Source organism: Bubalus bubalis, chromosome 14, assembly GCF_019923935.1.
Source record: "Bubalus bubalis isolate 160015118507 breed Murrah chromosome 14, NDDB_SH_1, whole genome shotgun sequence".
In the NCBI taxonomy this organism is placed as follows: domain Eukaryota; kingdom Metazoa; phylum Chordata; class Mammalia; order Artiodactyla; family Bovidae; genus Bubalus; species Bubalus bubalis.
Genome location: NC_059170.1, coordinates 25712927 through 25735806, shown reverse-complemented (window position 1 = coordinate 25735806; position 22880 = coordinate 25712927). Strand labels below are relative to the sequence as shown.

Sequence of the window (22880 nt, the reverse complement as noted above, 5' to 3'; positions counted from 1 at the left end):
CATGTGGACATCAGTTTTTGCAGACATTGGAACTGTAAGCTATGTGAACGTAGGAGACAGTCTCCTCCTTTTCTTTTCCTGGTCGGTCCTTTTACCCCCAACTACCTTCCATCCCTGCCTCTTGCTGTAAAGTGTTGCAGTGACCATGGGCACTCAGGCATCAGCTTAAGGAGAAAGTTGAGCTGGAGATTCTTTTACTTAGTGAGATGTGTCCATGTGTCTCAAAGCCACTCCCCTGTGTAGTCATAGCTGGCTGAGCATGTAGGGGGGCTGGCTTCCAAGAAGACGTGCCTCTCACTGGACTCCCTTCCCACTGTGAGGACATGAAGGCATGTGTAAATTTGTCCTCTAGCATCAGAAGTTCAAGGGTGGAGGAGAGACAAGGCGTGAGCCGCCCAGAGCTGGGGCGAGGCTAGGAAATGTTGCTTCACATCTCCTAGCCTGTAGGTGAAAGCAGCTTAACAGAGGTTAGGGTTTTCCAAAATTTGATGACAACCTGGAAAATATTTGCTATCATAAGGAGCTGTGAAGCTAAAAAGAAACATTTCTAAACTATCAATAGCCAAAAATACACTCAACCAACAAAAGCAAAAGAAAGACTGAAAGGCCTTTCCACTCTTCCCATAAAGAATGAAAATACAAAGTCTTTGTCATATAAAGAGGGAATCAAAGCCTGTACAACCCAGAAGATGCAGGAAGAAACTGCTGTAGAAGATTCAAGTCATTGATTAGTGAAAATAGTATGTTCTGGGTTTTATAATGTGTGTTCAGTTCAGTTCAGTTCAGTCACTCAGTCGTGTCCGACTCTTTGCGACCCCATGAATTGCAGCATGCCAGGCCTCCCTGTCCATCACCAACTCCCAGAGTTTACTCAAACTCATGTCCATCGAGTTGCTGATGCCATCCAGCCATCTCATCTTCTGTCATCCCCTTCTCCTTCTGCCCCCAATCCCTCCCAGCATCAGGGTCTTTTCCAATGAGTCAACTCTTCACATGAGGTGGCCAAAGTATTGGAGTTTCAGCTTTAGCATCAGTCCTTCCAATGAACACCCAAGGACTGATCTCCTTTAGAATGGACTGGTTGGATCTCCTTGCAGTCCAAGGGACTCTCAAGAGTCTTCTCCAACACCACAGTTCAAAAGCATCAATTCTTCAGCGCTCAGCTTTCTTCACAGTCCAACTCTCACATCCATACATGACCACTGGAAAAACCATAGCCTTGACTAGACGGACCTTTGTTGGCACAGTAATGTCTCTGCTTTTGAATATGCTATCTAGGTTGGTCATAACTTTCCTTCCAAGGAGTAAGCATCTTTTAATTTCATGGCTACAATCACCATCTGCAGTGACTTTGGAGCCCCCCAAAATAAAATCTGACACTGTTTCCACTGTTTCCCCATCTATTTCCCATGAAGTGATGGGACCAGATGCCATAATCTTAGTTTAACATTTGTCAACTGTATAAAATTTGTAATCTCATATGATTTTTTTCTCATTTTCAATCAATATGTACTTTTATGCCAATTTTGAATTTTTGTATAAATTTGCAGCCCTTTTCTTTGGAGGGTCTTATAAATTGAATAAACTTCAGGCTCCACAAAACCTGGAACTGCCCTGTGTGCACAAAGGACCACAGAGGAGCTCGGGGCTGCCCTTTCCTCCTGCTCTTTGCAGGAGATTATGTAACATCAGAATGATCTGCTTCTTTAGCCTTTAGTGGAACTCTTTTGTACAAACACCCTAGCCTGGATCTTTTGTTTATTTGGGGGATGGTGGTAAATTACTGTTCAATTTCTCAGTTATAGAACTACCCCTGTATATATACCAGTATGTATAAATACTAGATCATGGACTTTTTTTAATGAGGTATAGATGATTTATATTGTTGTTGGATCAGAAGCTTCTTTTCAATATTGCTGCAGGATCTGTAGTTATGTCCCCTTTCCACTCCCAGTATTATTAATTTCCCTCTCATCTCTCCCCACCCAGCCACTATGCTGCTCTTTCTTTGTTTTTCTGATCAGTCTTACCAGAGATGATTCCCATTTATAAAGGATTTTAGAGAATGAACTTGAGCCTTGTTGATTGTCTTTCAAAGCTTTGTTTTCTACTTTATCAATGTCTGCTTTCTTTTTTATTATGATTATCTCTTTCCTTTATCTTTCTTTGGGCTTACCCTACTTTTCATGTTCTACCTTTTTCAGTTGGATAAGTATCTTTAACTTGCAGACTTTCTTCTTTTAAGTATAAGCCTATAAGCTTACTTTGAAGACTTGCTTTCTCCACATATGAAATGTGTTTTTATAGGGACTATTTTCTCTTTTTTCTCAGTTCTAAGCTCTATTTCTTTATTTTATCTGTATTTCTTAATTGATGTCTGACTGTTTTAAGTATTTTAAATTTACAAACACAGATTTTTTTAATTGTTTTTATTTCTGATTCTTATTTTATTTCGGTTATAGAAGTGTCACCTGTATGATACCAGTCCTTTGAATTTGTTGAGACATTCTGTGGCCTCGTATGGGTCAGCTTCTGTAAATGTTCCATGTGTGCTCAAAAAGAAAAAAAAGAAGGTGCATTCTCTAATTGTTTGGCACAGTAATAATGTGTATATACATTTAAACAATACATACACACGTGCACAGGTACATGTATATGTGTACTGTACACACATCTGTATAAAATGAATCATGTTTGTTGTGTCTTTTTAAGTCTTGTGTATCATTATATTACTACTCTTGTCTGCCAGACCTATACACAATTCAAAGAGCTGTGCTAAAATCTTTCATTAAGATGACAGATTTTTCACTGTCTCCCTATATCGGTAGCAATTTTTGCTTTGTGGATTTTGATGCCATTTTATAGTCATATCTTCCTGGAAGATTGGATCTTTTATGGATTGATCACTATCCTTAATAATGCTTTTTCTAGTAATCCTATTTTATCTGATATCAGTTTCCTTTTATTTTGTATTTGGTAAGGACTTTCAATCCTGTTACTTTCAACCTTTCTGTGTCTTTACACATCAAGTATATAAATAACATAAAGCAGGAGTTTTAAACATCCAATTTAATAGTGTCTGTTAACAGGTTAGTAAATGAGATTTGTTTTATCATGTTTAGTTTTCAAAATTGTGCTTTTTATTTTTATTTTTTCCTATTTTCTTGTTTTTTTTTTTTAAACAAGGGTTGTAGTTTTTTTTTTAATAAGGTTGGGTTCTGTTTATACCATTTTTTCTTTCTTCAAATTTAGAAGTTATATAATACTATTTATTATTTTAGTGGCTACTTCTGAAATTATAGCATCTTAATATCTTAATCTTTTTCCTGATAGTACAAGGAATTTAGAACATTAACCTGATCATTTCTCCTCCAAATTACATGCTACTGTTTTCCAGTAATTTTGTTGATGTCCTTTTTTTAACCCTACAAAATTACAGATCATCAGTTTATTCAGTTTTTTTTTTTAGATTTACAACATTTTCAAGTTCTTTGTTCATTATATCTTCTTAAAAATCAGACCTTCCTTCATCATAAATTCCTTTGCATAGAAGATCGTTTCATACAGTCATAAACATTCTTAGTATTGTTTATCTGAAAGTGTCTTTGTTTCATCCTTAATCTTGAAAGGTTGTTTGGCAGGGTCCAAAAAAGATCTTCACAACCAAGATAATTACAATGGTGTGATCACTCACCTAGAGCCAGACATCCTGGAATGTGAAGCCAAGTGGGCCTTAGAAAGCATCACTACAAACAAAGCTAGTGGAGGTGATGGAATTCCAGTTGAGCTATTTCCAATCCTGGAAGATGATGCTGTGAAAGTGCTGCACTCAATATGCCAGCAAATTTGGAAAACTCAGCAGTGGCCACAGGACTGGAAAAGGTCAGTTTTCATTCCAATCCCAAAGAAAAGCAATGCCAAAGAATGCTCAAACTACCGCACAATTGCACTCATCTCACACACTAGTAAAGTAATGCTCAAAATTCTCCAAGCCAGGCTTCAGCAATACGTGAACCGTGAACTTCCTGATGTTCAAGCTGGTTTTAGAAAAGGCAGAGGAACCAGAGATCAAATTGCCAACATCCGCTTGATCATGGAAAAAGCAAGAGAGTTCCAGAAAAACATCTATTTCTGCTTTATTGACTATGCCAAAGCCTTTGACTGTGTGGATCACAATCAACTGTGGAAAATTCTGAAAGAGATGGGAATACCAGACCACCTGACCTGCCTCTTGAGAAACCTATATGCAGGTCAGGAAGCAACAGTTAGAACTGGACATGGAACAACAGACTGGTTCCAAATAGGAAAAGGCTGTATATTGTCACCTTGCTTATTTAACTTCTATGCAGAGTACATCATGAGAAATGATGGGCCGGAAGAAGCACAAGCTGGATTCAAGATTGCTGGGAGAAATATCAATAACCTCAGATATGCAGATGACACCACCCTTATGGCAGAAAGTGAAGAGGAACTAAAATCCTCTTGATGAAAGTGAAAGAGGAGAGTGAAAAGTTGGCTTAAAGCTCAACATTCAGAAAACTAAGATCATGGCATCTGGTCCCATCACTTCATGGGAAATAGATGGGGAAACAGTGGAAACAGTGTCAGATTTTATTTTTTGGGGCTCCAAAATCACTGCAGATGGTGATTGCAGCCATGAAATTAAAAGATGCTTACTCCTTGGAAGGAAAGTTATGACCAACCTAGATAGCATATTCAAAAGCAGAGACATTACTGTGCCAACAAAGGTCCGTCTAGTCAAGGCTATGGTTTTTCCAGTGGTCATGTATGGATGTGAGAGTTGGACTGTGAAGAAAGCTGAGCGCTGAAGAATTGATGCTTTTGAACTGTGGTGTTGGAGAAGACTCTTGAGAGTCCCTTGGACTGCAAGGAGATCCAACCAGTCCATTCTAAAGGAGATCAGTCCTTGGGTGTTCATTGGAAGGACTGATGCTAAAGCTGAAACTCCAATACTTTGGCCACCTCATGTGAAGAGTTGACTCATTGGAAAAGACCCTGATGCTGGGAGGGATTGGGGGCAGAAGGAGAAGGGGATGACAGAGGATGAGATGGCTGGATGGCATCACTGACTCGATGGACAAGAGTTTGGGTGAACTCTGTGAGTTCGTGATAGACCGGGAAGCCTGGCATGCTGCAATTCATGGGGTCGCAAAGAGTCAGACACGACTGAGCAACTGAACTGAACTGAAACAAAAAAATCCAGATTGATGGCTCTTTTCTTCTTCTCTTCAGTGTTCTGCAGATTCAATTGTTGATTTATTTTTATTAATCCGGCTTAGTATTCACTGTCCTTCTGGGTACCAATGATTTGGTTCTTTTATCACTTCTAGAAAATATTGAGACATTTTTTCCTTCACCTATTGCTTGTTCTATAACTTTCTTTTCTCTCCTTCCAGGAGATATTATTTAGGCTTTCTCATTATAGCTGCTATGTCTATTAAAGCCTTTTAAAGTTTTTAGCCCACTCTCTTTCCTGAATTTTGGGTAATTTCTTTGCATCTATTTTCCAGTCCACTAATTCCTTTTCCAACAGCATCTAATCTACCCCATGATCTAAGTACTAAGTTTTTATACCAACAAGTACATTATTTTATTTCTTAAAGTTCCATTTGATTCTTTTTTGAATCCGTTTGGTCATTTCTATAGGTTCATGTCTGTTGTTCGTTTTTTTAATTCCATATTTTACTTCATTAAATATTTCATACATACTTTTATTATGTGATAGTAACTCCAATATCTGAAGCTCTTGGTATGTTAGCCTTTTCTTTCTGCTAACTCTTACTCCATAGTGGGTTGTTTACTATGTATTTGGTGATCTTTAACTGGGACATCATGGAAAATTTTGGGACCTAAAATGATCATGCTTTCCACAGGAGAATATTCATATTTACTTCTCCTAAGTGTCAAGGGGCACCAGCAACCCTGTAAAGTCCTGGTTCCCTGCCCCTCAATGCTGACTTTGGCTTCTGCCCTCAGTAGAGTCTCCACAGGTCCCACTTCCGCTCATTCAGGGGACCAGAGAACTCAGAGGCTTCCCTGCAATTCAGGTGAGAAATGATGGCTTTACCCAGAGTGGTGGTAATAAAAATAATCATAAGGGTATGAATCCAAGTTAGTGGAGTAACTGCTTATTAACCTGTGCCCCTTTATTTAGCAGTATTTTATAATCACACACAAAAATATGTGTTTGGCCATAAGCTTTCATTAGCCTCTAATTTCTCTTCCATTGTTCATATGTTAGATTTGCAAAAAGTGAAAAGTCTGATAATATCCAGTGTGGTCAAATGTGTAAGGACATGGATACTTTCATATACCACTGATGGAAGGTAAATTGAAATGGCATTTTTAAAGGGCAATTTGGTCAAATCCCATCAACATGTTAAATGCACATACAAATTTCTTTGTTAGGAATTTCTCTAAAAGACATCCATAAAATTTATACCAAGATATATTAAAAGGATGTCCAACATGTTGTTGTATGTTTAAAAAAATTGACCACAATCTAAATAACTATCTGCAGAGGATTGGTTAACTAAATCAAGATTCATCTATATAATGGAATACTGTTTTGTTTTTTCCACAAAGAGAGAAGGCTAAGATGGAAAGATAGCCCCAATAATCTAAGTGTAGAAAGCAAAATGCAGAACGATGTGTATAGGAAGATTGCATTCATAAAAAAAATTTAACAGCCAAATAAAAAAAACATTTACATTTATATGCAGAGATTGGCGTGAATGCATTTTCTGGGAGGATGCACAAGAAACCGTTAAAATGATTCACTTTGGAGGGAGCAACAAGGGCTTCAGGGTGGAAAGCAACTTTCGCTTTTCATTTTACATCTTTTTTATACATTTTGAAAATTCCGCTGCAAGCCACATATTGTTTTGTTTGAAGAGTTTAGCCTGTTTTTATTGGACTCTTCTTGATTAGGGCATCACTTTCCCTGGTTATTACCTCTTCTGTTTGTGCCATTTCATTATTTCCTCAGATTCTTCCTTCAAAGACTGCCTTCAAAGTCTCTCCAGTCCTAAAAGGCCAGCCTTCCTCAAAGATTTCCAAAATCCATTATTAATTTAAAAATATAGATTCCATATAATATACATAGTATGGTCCTATTTTTTTCATATATATATATATGAAAAATATGTATATATATGAAAACATATATATATATATATATATATATATATAAATGTTTCCCTGATAGCTCAGTTGATAAAGAATCCACCTGCAATGCAGGAGACCCTGGTTCAATTCCTGAGTCAAGACAATCCGCTGGAGAAGGAATAGGCTACCCACTCCAGTATTCTTGGGCTTCCCTTGTGGCTCAGATGGTAAAGAATCTGCCTGTAATTCAGGAGACCTGGGTTCGATCCCCAGATTGGGAAAATTCCCTGGAGAAGGGAAAGGATACCCACTCCAGTATTCTGGCCTGGAGAATTCCATGGACTGTATAGTCCATGGGGTCCCAAAGAGTTGGACACGATTTAGTGACTTTCATTTTCACTTCACTTTCATATATATATTTTGAATATGCATACATGTGTGTGAAAAGAAAAGTCTACGAAGATTTAGGACATGGAAGCAACCTAGATGTCCATCAGCAGATGAATGGATAAGAAAGCTATGGTACATATACACAATGGAGTATTACTCAGCCATTAAAAAGAATACATTTGAATCAGTTCTAATGAGGTGGATGAAACTGGAGCCTATTATACAGAGTGAAGTAAGCCAGAAAGAAAAACACCAATACAGTATACTAATGCATATATATGGAATTTAGAAAGATGGTAACAATAACCCTGTGTACGAGACAGCAAAATAGACACTGATGTATAGAACAGTCTAATGGACTCTGTGGGAGAGGGAAAGGGTGGAAAGATTTGGGAGAATGGCGTTGAAACATGTATAATATCATGTATGAAATGAGTCGCCAGTCCAGGTTCGATGCACGATACTAGATGCCTGGGGCTGGTGCACTGGGACGACCCAGAGGGATGGTATGGGGAGGGAGGCAGGAGGAGGGTTCAGGATGGGGAACACATGTATACCTGTGGCGGATTCATTTCGATATTTGGCAAAACCAATACAATATTGTAAAGTTTAAAAATAAAATAAAATTAAAAAAAAAAAGAAAAATGTATTGTGCGCCTGCCATGGGCCAGATATTGTGGTAGAGGATCAAAGGGGACCAGGGTCCCTGTGCTCAGCTCTCTTGACAACCCAGACTCTAGAATTCAGGGAGTCACCTGTGTACCAGCAGGGTAATGGCAGTGTGCTCTGTGTGAGGTGATGTGGGTGAGCTTGTACATCACCTTCATGCTTTTATGTATCTTCTGATTTATTTATCTATTTATTTTTTGCCCTGTGTATGGCATGGAAGAACTTATATAAAAATAATAATTAAGCCATAAAACGCAATCTATCTATCCCTTTGGTCTTGTCTCTCTTCTCCAAACCCCTACACTCGTCAGTGCAATCACTGAGACATTGATGCTAAAGCTTGTTTTGTATCTGGATATCAAATGTAAGTGGGTGTCTCGTGTTGTATCTGCCACCTTACTCACACACAACCTGCTCCCAGCGCTTCTCCATCTCCGGCAGGGATGGGTGGGGGTGGGGGCTCCTTGGCCCCTGCCTGCCCCTTCCAGCAGGGCGGCTTGCCCTGGGACTCTGCCTCTGGCTAACTTGACCTCTGTCCTCAGCCCATGTATGTGCTGTGGACAGGTGTGTGGCCAAGCCAGCTCCTCATGACTGGCTCTTCCTGGATGCCCTGTTGGCTCCTCAAATGACACACGCCCAAAATGGAACTCTCCCCAGGCCCCCTTCTCAGGAATGGACTCCCAGACCCCAGTTTCCCGGCTGAGAACCCACACAGACACACTCCCTCCTCCCTGTCTTCACCCCACATCTCAGCCACCCTGGCACCTCCTCCTGAGAACCCCTCTTCCCCAGCCTCACCTTCATGCTGGGATTTGAGGTGGTCTCCCACGGGTCACTGTGAGCCGCCCCACCACCACTGCATACACTCAACCATCCTGACCACAAGCCCACAGAGCCTTAGCTCTTCGGTCCCCAGCCGCTGTCACTGTGAGCCACCAAGAGCAGTTGGCCACATCTGATTCTCCTGTCCTATAATAGGGTCAACCTTTCTCTCCAAATCAACTAACTCATTTTCACTTATTTTAAAAATTAATCTATCCTTGTATGCTTTAGCCTTGTGCTAACAAAATTCCAGGCTGGATGTGTCAGTTATCGAGCTGAATCAAAATAAGACAGGTAGACTTCAAAGGTAAACTGTCCATCACCTACCCCTGTGCCACCCAGGTGGGCACAGTGCCCTTGGGAAAGCATGCCTTTCAGAATGCCCACTGGCTCTCCTCCTGCCCCCGCGAGGCTTCCTCACTCCCCCAGGGTGAGGGCGGGCAATCCTCCATGCAGCTCCTGCTGCTCCCTGCCTCTCCCTCTTCTGCCTGCTGGCTCCGGCTCAGCTCCGTGTGCTCTCTGCTGCTCTCTGCTTGGGGACTAATGACTTCCTGTTCAGCCGGCTTGCTTTTCACACCTCCCCACCCCTCCAGCCTCTGCCCAGGGCCCATTACGGCCCTCTCCACCCATCAAGCCGCTCCTGCTTCAAGACTCTCAAGGAGCACAGAGGCGGCAAGGCTCCTCTTGGCAGACCGGACCAGAACACCCACCTCTGTCTCCCGGGTGCAAAACATCAGGCCGTGTGCCCCCTTGTCAAAGCACCTTTGCTATCCCATGGCCGGGCACTTGGTAGGTGCAATGTGGAGCAGAGACCTGGGCCTGTGTGTGAACTTGGAAGGACCGTGGGGTTTGCATGGAACACAGTTGGTTTGGATTTGGGGCCTTTCCACCCACCGACTCGTGTGACAGAAGTTAGACACTCTCAGACACTCCTTTTTGGAACCTCTGTTTCCTCGTATGTGGAATGCGGGCAACCCCAAGACCTACCCCAAAGGCTTGCTGTGAGGACCCGACAGATAAGTAAACGTGGGTTCTGCAGTCTCTAGAGCTACAGGAAACCTGTGTCTTGTCAGTATGGTAACTAGACGCCCAAAATTTAATCCACTGTGGTCACACAGTTAGCCTCACTGTGTCCCCTGAGTGAGCTGCGAGCTCCCTCCCCGGGATGCCTCCCTGGGATGCGAACCCTTGATCCAGGGTGGCAAGGGAAGGTGAGAATTACAAGCCTGTTTACTTAACATTTAGGAAGCCAGAGCATTTCCTGCGCCTTGCCTGCAACGCTTAAGCCAATATTTACATCCTTGGGATTCTATTTGTATGGTAATTTAAAAACAGGGTTCGGACTTACAGCTCACCTTTCTCCTGAAACTCCAAAAGCACATTAATTTTCTAGACAGTAAAATAATGCAGTAATTAAATATTACCATTTCTTTAAAAAAAATAAAATCTGGTAATGCCTAACAAAATGGGTTTTTCAAAACATGATGTAGGTTTCCCCACAAAACTACACTCCTGGGAAATTCCTGATTTTGAATGTATGGAAGAGACCATGAACTCCATCTCAACACAATGTAAGAAAAATTGACTTGTTAAATTGCAATAATTTTCTTGCATTTAAAATCTTCATGCTTCCCAGCGTGGCTGACCCAAAGGCCCTCCCATGTGCGTCTTTGGGGAAAGGCCGAGAGGAGCTGGGATGGTTTGTTTGTTTATGAAGCTTCCCGGACCCCTTTCTCACGGTTCCAAATTGGAGCGTTTGCTCTGCCTTGCAAACTTCTTCCAAAGGAGGCCAAGCTTGGTGACCCCGTGACCGTCGCCCTTGGGTCTCCAAATGCGTTCTTGGTAGGAGTGGAGCCCAAGATTCCCCCACGTGTAAGAAGGCATGGGCCCCGGAGCCGGCCTTCCAAGGGCTCCTCCACCAGCGCCAAGGTGGGCGGAGAGAGCCCCTGGCCCTCGGCTGAACGCCAAGGCTGGAGGAGACGGTGCTGGGTTTCAACCGAGGCCGCCCAACCGCCCCAACCAAAGTTCAAGAGGGCCCCCTTGTGGACACTTCCAAGAACAGCCCCGTACGTGGTGTACTTCCCCAACGCCGGGGGCTGCGACCCGGGACCCCCCCACACCTCCGGACCGCTCTCAGACCCAAAGGCACTCAAGAGGCGACCAACAGTCTCCAATCCTCTCTCCTCGAAACCTAAGTATTTCCGTGAAACAAGAGGACTCTTGGCCCCTCCAGGCAAGACCTGGTGGACAACCAAGCTTCCCAAGGTGCCTCCCCAAGGTCCCTTCTGAGCCTCTTTGCTGGAGTCTCCACGGCGAGGACACAACATCTTCTTTCTTACTGAACGTGTCAAAGCCTTGTGATTGCCTTGCCAAATTCCTGTCCTATAGAACAATGGAACCTTCAGTCTTCTGCCAGGAGAGCGAACAAGGATGCAATGCAACTGGAGACTTCTAGACACACGTTCTGTTTCGCAAACACGGACTTGTAACTACAGCCCTCAGGGCAGCACTAGAATGCTCGGTGGGACCCAGGCAGGTTCAGAAGCCAGCAGAGATCTCACACTCCAGCACAGCACCCCACCCCCACGCCACTTGTTACTCCCCTCAAAGCACAGGGCTGGTATCTGTGGAGAGTATCGACCAAATTTGTTATCTGCTGCATGCATGCCCAGTCATGTCCGACTCTATGTGACCCCATAGACTGTAGCCTGCCAGGCTCCTCTATCCCTGGGATTCTCCAGGCAAGATCACCGAATTGCCATTTCTTCCTCCAGGGGATCTTCCCAAGCCAGGGATGGGATTCACATCTCTTATGTCTCCTGCATTGGCAGGTGGGTTCTTTACCATTATCGGCACCTGGGAAGACCCTTATCTCCCCACTGCAGTCACCCAGCGGTGGCTGGGACAACCCCACCCCAGAGGCTCTGGGCCAAATGTCAGGCGTTCTCCTCCTGGGGTCGTCAGCCGCTCTTCCCTGAGAGAAGGCAGGTGCTGGTGAGGCTGAAGCCGGAAATTTGGTATAAATTATGAATATCTACAGGGCCAACGTGCAGATCTGGGAACACAGACACTCAAGTTGAGCTCAGGAGGACATGTGTCCAGGACACCAGAACATCTGGGTGAAAAGGGAAAAGCTCCCATGAATCACCCGGACGCCTCGGCTGCTTGGAAGCAGCTGGACCTTGGCTGGGAATTCCTAGTTTTCATCCGGGTGGAAGACCCGGCCAGAGAGAGGAGTGATTAGCATTATCATGGGGCTCAGGGAGTTTTGATGGGAACGGTTTTAGTACTGGAACATTCCTAAGCAAACAAACAAATTAAAAAAAAAAAAAAAACCTGGCTGATGAGCCAGGCCTGGTGGGCCAGACTCTGTCTCCCAAATCCCCCCTTCCCTTCCCATCCCATAAGCCCTGCATTTTCTCTCCGCTTAGCAGGAAACGCTCAACACAGGCCTTGGGGAGAGATCTACGTGGTCAGCCAGTCCCCTCAACAACATGTTTTCAATTTTGGAAACACAAGCATAATAAAACAGTCGCCTTCTCCAAGCAGCACCTATAATGTCCACCTTTTCCACCAATCCCTTGGTCCAGCCCACGCTGGAACTTTCATGGAAAACAGGTGAGACAGTGACAAACCAAGCTACGTTCCTTCCACAGCTTTTCAACACACTGACATCTGAGTCTGAGGCCCTCCTGCATCTCAGAAGCTCAGAATCTGTTTTCCTAGGCACGCGGTCCCTCCAGAATTTCTGCTCCCTCAGGAGGGACCGTGTCCTGAGGGAGCAGAAAGTTGCTCGCTCAGGACAATTTTGAACTCTCCAAACTCACCATGCAAAGGCAGGCACACTTGTCAGTCCCGGGAAGCTGCAGGGCTGGGGAAGCAGAGTGCCCTTTTTCTAGAGCATGCCATTTCTGAGTTTCCCAAGAATACAAAGTCTGTCCTGTCCAATCCCTCCCCCGCAACGCCCCTTCCCTCTGGCCTTGAAGGCAAAGACCCTCGGATCAGATGGATAATGAGATTCAATTACAGCCAAATGAGGGCCATATGAGGGGTTTGAGGGCTGGCCGTCCACACCAGAGGGGGAAGTTTAGGCTCCTTAGAATTCAAAGTTTGTGTTCATATTTCTGTGACTTGCTGGTACCGTCACCGCATGTCAATCTGTGACCTTCTCAGGGGAGTTTAAACGGAAACCCTGCGTGGCTTTTGTGCCGTGGCCGCCTTGCAAAGCACGTCTTCTGCTGTAGCAACGCGGTGACGGCTGCCATCTCAACAGCCGGATTCGGAAGCTTGTTGGCCAAACGTCCCCTGTGTGCCGTTGCACACCAGCATTTCTCAGAGTGTAAAGGGCGGCCGCCTCTAATCAAGAGAGGTTATTTTGGGGTGGGGATTTTTATTGAAAACGTGTGTGAGCTTCCAAGTACAGACATTCTAGGTGCATTACCTCAAGCTCAGGATTTTGAAATAAACCAGAGGGTTTCAGATTTTTTTTTAAGCAAGAGAACACTTTTTTCAAAGCAGATCTTAATTAGCCTCCCAGGACATAAACCAGAGCAAAGGGTGGGGGGCCTTCGTGGGCTGAAAAAGGCCGGGGTCCCACTTACTGGGTCTCCCCTTCTCTCCTGAAAAAACATCTCTGGTTTTTGGAAACCAGCTTGAAAACCTCTGATACAGTGAAATCTGATGCAGACATCTCTGTACTATCCAGTACAGAAGGGCCCCTGAACCCCTGAAATGTGACCCGTCTAAACTGAGCTGTGCTGGAATGTATATGCACACCCGACTTCGAAGACTTGTGTGTCAAAGAGCGTATAAAATATCTCACCGCTAGTTTTCGTATTTATACATGTTGAATGTATTACAGACACTATTGGGTCTGGATAAAATATTGTTAAAATTAATTGCACCTGCTACTGTTTGGCTTTTTATAATGTGTGACTCACAGTATGTGTCTATTGAGCAGTGCTGTGGAGCCAGGCTGGAGCCTGCCCTGGGATGAAGAACCATATCAAGGTCCTAGTTTTGCGGGGCAGGCCCCAAGGATCAAAAAGGCTTTAAAGCCAAGGAGCTAGCATCAGGTGCTTATGCCAGATTTGACCCATCCTCAAAACTCTCAGCAGCACTTGAGGCTAGACTTAAATCTCCCTTTGACTACTTCTCTTTCCTTTCTCCCTGCTTGGATAAACCAGGGTTCCCTTCCTGCTGGGAACTCCCTTACTTATCCTTCTACCCTCAGCCAGATTCTTAGAGATCCCAACAGCTGCAAGCCTTCTTTTTCTTCACTTCCATTTCAAGCCTGACCCTATTAGCCACACACATGATGGAAATCACCAGCCAATTTTTGGGAGGGGAAGCCCCAAGGGATGGGCGAAGTGTCAACAAGGAATTTATGGGCATTGATCTCATGGAGCATGAGTCATTCATTCATCCATTCAACTAAAAGCAGCGACCACGACTAGCATTTACTGAGTGCTAACTATGTGAAGGCATTGTCCTAAGTGGTGTCCATGTCTTGACACAACAGATCGTTAGCATCCACTGGACACTGTCCTAAGGGGCTGGGGAGTCGGCAGGGAACAAGAGAGATAAGGGCCTGTCCACATGGAAAGGAGGGAGAAAGAAAAGAGGAAATAAAGGACGAAAAGAAAGAAAGAGGAGAGGGAGGGAGGGCAGGAGGAGAAAGAGAGAAAGAAAAGAGGGAGGGAGGGAGGGAAGGAAGGAAAAAGAAAAGAGAGACTTGGGGTGCCTAGAGTGATGCCTCACTAGCAGTGAGCACCCAGCACCCAGATCTTGGTTTCTAAATACCATTCTCCAATAAAAGGAACCAGGACACCTTGGAGGAATATGGACATAATAAGCCTAGAAGATCTAGTGCCAAAAAGTGAGGACATGCTAAAACAAATAAATAACAAATGCATTTAGAAAGGACCCAGGAAGTAAGTCGATAGTGCTCCTGAGGGCCACAGGGATAATTTGAGCTACAGACTAAATAATGATAGCAATGGATTGTAACCTGTAAAACAAATATCGCTGAGTTCACACTAATACAAATAATAATCAAATAAAGAGATAAGCAGGGAGAAGAGAGCATGCTTCTTTATAGCACAATCCCAGTTAATAGATTCAGAAAGAAGGGTGGAACTAGCAAATGACCATTTGGAAAACACCACAGTTATAACTTGTAAGTAAGAATCATCTCTGGTCATCAATAGATGCTAAAATTAGCAGGGGGAGTATAATGGCAAACAAGATATTTGCATGATCTCTAAGTATATCCCCATAAGATAATTATTAATTACAAAGAGGAAAATAGTTGTTTAGCAGATGCCTCTTTAAGTGAGTGGTCAAAGTTAATATCACCAGTGCTTCCTCAAGCAATGCACTGAGAAGGGCACAAAATCACTTCTTTGGGGTTTGGGCCCAAACCATGTAAACTGAATGTAATCATGAAGAAATATCCAAAAATCCTAAATTGAAGAACACACTTCAAAATAACTTGCCAGTACTCTTTAAAAGTGTCAAGTTTATGAAAAACAAAGACTCAAGAAGCATTTCTGATTGAAGGACTAAAAAGAGACATCACTGCGGACTGTGACTGCAGCCATGAAATTAAAAGACACTTGCTCCTTAGAAGACAAGCTATGACAAACCTAGACAGCATCTTAGAAAGCAGAGACATCACTTTGCTGACAAAGGTCCAAGTAGTCAAAGCTATGATTTTTCCCTGAGTCATGTACAGAAGTGAGATGTGAACCATAAAGAAAGTTGAGGGCTGAAGAATTGATGCTTTCAAACTGTGGTGCTGGAGAAGACTCTTGAGAGTCCCCTGGACAACAAGGAGATCAAACCAGTCAATCTTAAAGGAAATCAACTCTGCATATTCATTGGAGGGACTGAGGCTGAAGCCGAAGCTCCAATACTTTGGTCACCTGATGCGAAAAGATGACTCGTTAGAAAAGACCCTTATCCTGGGCAAGATTGAAGGCAAAAGGAGAAGGGGGTGATAGAGGATCAGATGGTTAGATAGCATCACTGACTCAATGGACATGAATCTGAGTAAATTCCAGGAGATAGTGAAGGACAGGGAAGCCTGGTGTGCTGCAGTCCGTGGGGTCGCAAAAAGTTGGACATGACTGAGCGACTGAACAACAACAAAAAGATGTAACAACTAAATGTGATGTCTGATCCTGCATTGGATTCTGAACCAGAAAGGAAACATTACTGGGACAACTGGTAATATCTGCATAGAATTTGTAGGTTAGGTCATAACATGGGATCAATGTTAATTTCTTGGTTTTGACCATTGTACTATGTCTGTGCAAGATGGTAACCTTTGGGGAAATCAGGGCTAGTAGAGCTCTTTCTACTGCTTCAGCAATATTTTTGTAAGGTATGAAATGATCTCAACTTGAAAAGTCAAAAAATAAAAGTAAATTAACAACAGTAAGCAGGTAAGTAATTGAGAGAGGTGATGAGTGCTGTACAGGTGAGAAGAGAGGTAGAAAAGAGCAAAAGGGAAGGTTTGATGTCAGCCTGCCAGGAATTCCAAATATGCTGAGGCCGCAGCAAGCAGAGAGCACCCAGCTCAAAACAGAGGGAGGGTGCTCTGGCCAAGAAATAGCTCTGCAATGGCCCCGAGGCAGGAGAGTCTTTGCTGCTCATCCCCAGGAACACACAGTGGAGAAGTATGGTGGGAGCTTATGGATGGCCTTGGAAGACAGCCAATTTTGAAGGGCCCTGGAGATCCTAAGGAAAAGCATGGAATGCTACTTCAAGTGTATTAGGAAGTTTTTGGCCATTGTGTAAATTTCCTTTGAGACACTTATGATTCTTTGAAATTACAGTCCGTAGTGGGTCTCCTTGATTAATGCCAGCCTCCCCGAGAGAACAGGAACTCTGGTCATCACGTGCTCCCTTACAAAGCATGTAACAGCCATGCAAAGTTCATGGTAGGGGAAGGGAGAGAGAAGAAAATAGACAAAGGTTATGGTCTTGGGAGGCCTGGGTGGCTTGGTATGGGCTGTGAATTGAATTATGTCCCTAAAAAGATGGTACCAGTAAATGTGACCTTATTTGGAAACAAGGTCTCTGCTGATGTAGATGCAGTCGTACTGGATAAGGGTGGACCCGAACCCAGTGACTGATGTCTTTATAAGAGAGGAGAGGGAGGTTTGGCTACAAAGACGTAGACACACAGAGAAAAGACAGCCATGTGAAGACAGGGAAAGAGTAAAATGATACACTTACAAGCCATGGATGCCCTGGGCCCCCAGAAGCTGGAAGAGGCAAGAAGGACCCTCCCTTGGAGCCTCCAGAGAGAGGCAGCCCTGCCCATACCTTGATTTCAGACTTCTGGTCTCCAGACTGTGAAAGAATAAAGTCCTGCCATTTTCAGTCCTGTAGTTTGCTGTCCTTGGTCATGAAGGCTCCAGAATGCACAGCCATGGGGGGAAGAGAGGCGATAACCTTGGCCTCTGCCATTCTGTGCACCCCTTCGGGCTATTGACCACATCTACATATTAAATAGTTGCTTATTAAATATCATTTAATTTTAAAAAAAATCCAATGCAGACCAAACCCCTTTTAAAACTCAGTCTTATCTTTGTGGGCTGTGAAACCTGATTTTGCTACAGTAACAGCCGCTGCTTTTTAACACCCTCTAAAATCGATGTATAACCACTGGAATAAGAAATACTCACCACTGCACCTAAAATCACCTGGCACACCTCCCAGAACCTCGGAACAAGCCAATTAGGATGGAAAAAAAAAGCGAGTGTTTTTCTTTTGCTTTTTGCCCCCAACAGAAAGATATCTGAAGACCTGATATTTCTCCATCTGCTCTGGCTACGAACCGCACGCCTTCTCTCCCCCGCCCCCTCCCCTATTGATCCAGACCCACGCTTTTCATGATCTTTGAAGAAAACAGGACAGTGCACCTGGGTGTAAACCAGCTCCCAAGACTCCATTTTTCATCTGGAAAATGAAGATAATCACGTCCACCTAACAGAAGTGTTGTGAACAGCAGATAAGAAAAGGGCACATATTTTTTATTTTACGAAATACCCCCGAATAGGCCAGTCCACCGAGACAGAAAGCAGATTAGTGGCTGCAAGGGTTTGAGAGGAGAGAGGCGTGGAGAGTGACTGCTAATGTGTGCAGGGCTTCCTTTTGGGGTGAGGAAAAGATTCTGCAACTCGACAGAGCTGATGTTTGCATGACCTGGTGAACATCTTAAATGCCACTGAATTTTAATCGTATGCTTTAAAGTGGTTAAAATGGTAATGTTTATGTTAGGTGTATTTACTATTTTATTTGTTAATTGAATATGAAGCACCTGCCTGGGGTAGCCAACTCTCCATCCTCTGAACCTCAGTTTCCTTGTCTGCAAAATGGGGGCACAGACGGAACCTGGGCCATAGGAGGTCTTGCAGATGGTCCATAGGAATGGCTGGCACACGTAAGCACTCCATCAGGGTGCCGACCGGCTGCCTCCTGGGTGCTTATGGGGTGAGACCACCTCTTGAGACCACAAAGTACTGGTGCTCAAGACAGGCTCCGAAGTTGTCTTCTCCCCTAAGGCCCCAGGCAGGCTCCACATGATGTCTGCGGTGCAGCCCACTGCTGGCATTCTGACTCACAATCGTACAACGGGCTGGAGCACATCAGATCTGAAACCCCAGTAGTCTGGTCTGAGCAATTGGACGCTCCGGATTTCATTCTGCAGGTAATTTCAACGACACGATCTAATTTCAAATGTCCTGCTCTTATGAGTGCAAAAGCAGCATAATTTTTAATTAGTGGGTAAACAGTAAATAATGGATGGCGGCAAGTGGACACCACTGTTAATTAAAAATCCATGGTTGATAAAAATCAATTTGGCCCACGCATTTAACTCCGTCTATCAGGTCCCTGAGAAAAGTCATGCAAGCCAGCCCATGGCACCATCTGCTTTCCACTGTGGTTTCCTGAGCCCAGACTTTTCTAGGGGAGAAGAGAGGGAGAGAGAGAAAAGAAAATCTATAAGCAGCCTCCAAAGCTGGGACTGGAAGCATTTCACGAGTTCATTTCTCATCGGTTGGTTTCATTTTTTGTAACCTTGAAGTTGAAGCTCCAGCCAGGAGGCAGTATCACGCTCCACTCTGAGTTTTTTACCAAGAAGGGCTCCATTTTGTGTTTTGTGTGTACATGTTCTGAATACGGTGAGATTCCACCATGTCTCATCATCTCCTGAATTAATTAAATCCCAAATTTTCGCAGAAAAACAGGACAAACTAAAAGACACTTAGTGGGAAGATGGTATCTTGAGGATTCATGTCAAAATACAAAACGTTTTTGGTGTCCAAAAAAAAAAAACTAAAATTTTTTTTTTAAGTTAAAAAAAAAAAAATACCATGTTGTGAAAGCAACGTCTTCTTGGGAGCTCAAGAAGAAGGTGTGAAGCGTGGATACCCTGGCGAGTGTATTTCAGCTCCAGACTCCCAATCAGCCTTGCTGGGCGTTTGGCCCAACTCAGGCGCCTCAGCGTCCTGGCTCTGGTCTCCAAAAGACTAGATGTGCCCGAGTGAGCACAGACCTACTCTTTCAAGACTCTCCTTGCATGGAGTTACTCTGAGGAGTGGCCCTGACAGCCCTTGGGGCAATCCAAGTGCCCCCTGTCCCTGGGGACACCACAGCGCTGGTGCACCAGCTGTCTGTCTCCATCTGTCTTATTTGGCTGATTGAAGTCCATAAATCAGGTGTAGGACACAGCAGGAACATACAAGGATCCAGGGCTGCAGCAGCATTTTCACTCATTCATTCCTTCAACCCCTTCCCCTGCCTGTGATTCAAAAGGAGCCACAGTTAAGCTGACAGGCCAGAGCCCACGGCCTGGCTCCAAGCCTGGCTCCATCCCCTGGGGCAGGCCAGGCCCGGGGCCAGCTGAGCCCAGTTCACTGAGCCCTTGGCTCTGCCCGTCATGGGAAGTCGAGACGAACACCGTTCCCTAGGGTCATCGCGATGGTGAGCTAACGTGTAAAAATATTTATAAAATAACAGAATACAGATGTCCAGAGCCGGCACCCAGCTAACAGGGGCTGCTGTTGCCTCGTGTCGTCACCATCAGCGTCATTCCAGCTTTCTCAGCCAGTCCCACGGGAACCCAAGAGTCTCCCAGGGAGACCCCAGACCTCCAGGAAAGTGAGGAATCCATTCTGGCAGGCCAAGGGGGAGCAGAGAGCTTGGGGGCCCCAGAAGACTGCTGCGAAGGGGCAAGGAGGGGACCCCAAGCCTCCTGGCCAGAGCACCTTTCCTGAACCTGGTGTGGTGTAGGGGGAAACACCCTAGGAAGGCTGGCGATGGTGTGGGGCCAGCGGGTTGCAGCGGCTATAACATTTGGACCCTGTTTCACCACCAACCTTACAGCCTCCCGCATCTGGGCCACATCAAGCTCGCCTCTCTGAGTGGGGATGACAGTTTCCAGGGCAATTGCTGCTCTTTAGCAGATGAAGGCCCTGGTGCTCTCACCTCCGGGCCGCTCCTAGAAGTGAAGATCTGGCCAGGCCTGTCTGGTCTCCACCAGATGATCATATCTGGTAGGGGAGGGAGGGGTCCCTGGAGAGGGTGGGGGGCCCTCTTCCATGAGGCCTCTGAGTCCCCCACCCCCAATGCCCCTCTGTTGGCCTCGTGCTTCAGCCCGGGTCCTACCACACACATCCTGAGCATCACTGTGTACCCCAGTGCCTTCCTGGTCCACCCATGGGGGGATGGACAATGCCTGGGCCTGGCACCACCAAGAGACCACGAAGGGAGTGGCCTCGAGGGGCAGGTGCAGGTCTGGCTGCTCCAGGGGGCAGAGGTCAAGCTGAACCTGGGCTCGTAGGGGAGAGGATGGCAGTCCCACTGTCCAGCTCCTCTGTCTGGGTCCTGGCTGCCTCCTGCCTCTGGTGCAGGGCCTTTCCACAGCCGCCCAGTGGCACTTGGCCACAGGAGGAGGTGCAGGTGGGCGCAGACTCTTGCCTAGCTCTCTGCTGCCCCCTGAGCCAGGAGGGGGGTGCCAGTCAGCTAGAGAACTAGGGTGTACCCAGATCGCTGACCTGGGTCTGTCTGCTTTGCAGCCCGCACTGCAGAGGCAGCTGGGATGGCAGGGGCGGGCCATCTGCACTGGGAACCACGCTGCCAGCAGCCCCTGCCCAACAGAGCCCTGGTCACTGAGCTGCTGCCCCCACGCCTGGACGGGCCCTGGATCTCCACTGGGTAAGACCCGAGGGTCATACTGAGCACAGGCCCCTGGGCCGGGAGACCTCACCCTGAACCTCCGTGTTCACATCTGTGAAATGGGCACAATTCATCCGGTTGTCCAGAGGCTGCCCAGGCATGGGCTTGCTTGTCACCCTCCCCAGAGTGAGCCTAGGAGGCCAGAAGGAGCCATCCACCCAATTCTCCCTTTCGCCTGATAGTCTCACCTGACGTTTCCGAGGCCCAACTGCTGCTCTGAGGGGTGGGCTTAGCATTCTGCCCTCACTGGTGGGGCAGCCAGGAGAGTCCTCCCCACTAGGGTCAGAGAGAAGGCAGGCAGCGTTCTCACCCACCATCCCCTTGGGCCAGTCCCACTCTGGGGTCAAGGACTAGACTTTGCACGTCCTCCATGCACCTCCTGAGGTCAGGGGGAAATTCCACTGCCAAACATCTGCTAGCAGCTCCCTGGGGTGGGTGGGGACTTGAGATCTGCAAAGTTGCTCTGGATGCATTCCCAGGCTCTGCCCCCACCTTCCACAGGCCAGGTGGGATTCAGGCATCACTGGCCAGGGTCACTGTGAGACAGAACATGGGGAGGAAGGGGGCTGGCTGCAGGCTGTTCTTGCCCTGGGAAAATAGCATTCCAGATAGTTCTAGAAGCTTCTAGTATTTTCTTCCTAGAAAGTCCTCCATTGTACCCTTCAGATAGGGTCTGCTGCTTTCTGGGAGCAGCATAGGGAAGGACCCAGAGTCTGAGAACCACGAGGACATCTACCTTCCCTTGGGCAAATCTCCCCACACTGGGGTGTGAATCACTTCTCTCTGTGTTTAACTACCACCTGTACTGATTCTTACAGGTGGTAGTTCTTCTTACGATTCTTCTTAAGAAGAATCTTTACGATTTCCTTACGATTCTTCTTCAAACCAACTTGCTTTTGTTGGTGTAAATATATTCATGTATTTTGACAGTCTTATTGAGGGATAATTGGTACACTGTACACATTTACAGTACTGTGATTATGTTTCAAAGGAAGTGTCATATCACTATGGATATGGAGAGCTGAGCCACTTGCCATAAATAGGAGGTAACCCTAAAAAGAAAGTCTGAAAACGAAACAACATCATTAAGTTCTCACCCGAGTCTCTCACTGCCTGCCTAAGGCCCCGACTCTGTTTGCTTTGGGAGAAAGGGGACGTTGGTATTAAAGACATAGGATAGAAAGAAAAGGCTGGTGAGAACATGTTTCTCCTGCTCCAGCAGCCCCAGTATGAAAAATACTGAGAAAATAACAGTCCAGGTACTGCCTGTTTGTGGGGGGACTCATCCACCGTCCACCCCAACTGAGCCCCCACAGGAAAGTCCCAGATGCTCCCTGACCCCAGCCCAGGGTGTGACAGGGTCCAGGAGTCCTGTTTTCATCACTAGCAGAATAAGGCCTGAGGACCAGGGCTGGCTTTGTAAATAAAACTTTACTGGCACACAACCACTCCCATTACATACAGTACTGTCTCTGGCCACTTTGGCTCCAAGACCACAATCTTGAGTAACTGCAACAAAGATCACCTGGCCACAAAGACAAAATAGTTATAGTCTGACCCTCTCCATGAAAAGTGTGCTGACCCCCCCAGTTTAGATCAACAAGTCTGTCACAGACTTG

The 22880-nt window shown here is 45.5% G+C and overlaps 1 protein-coding gene across 1 annotated transcript in view; it reads left to right on the top strand.

Moving 5' to 3' along the window:
- APCDD1L (APC down-regulated 1 like) overlaps nt 1-22880 on the top strand; it is a 47955-nt gene that overhangs the window by 19468 nt on the left and 5607 nt on the right. Inside the window, exon 2 of the mRNA XM_006049031.3 lies at nt 21102-21240. Coding sequence (XP_006049093.2) covers nt 21102-21240 — 139 coding nt within the window. The remainder of the gene's footprint in view (nt 1-21101; nt 21241-22880) is intronic.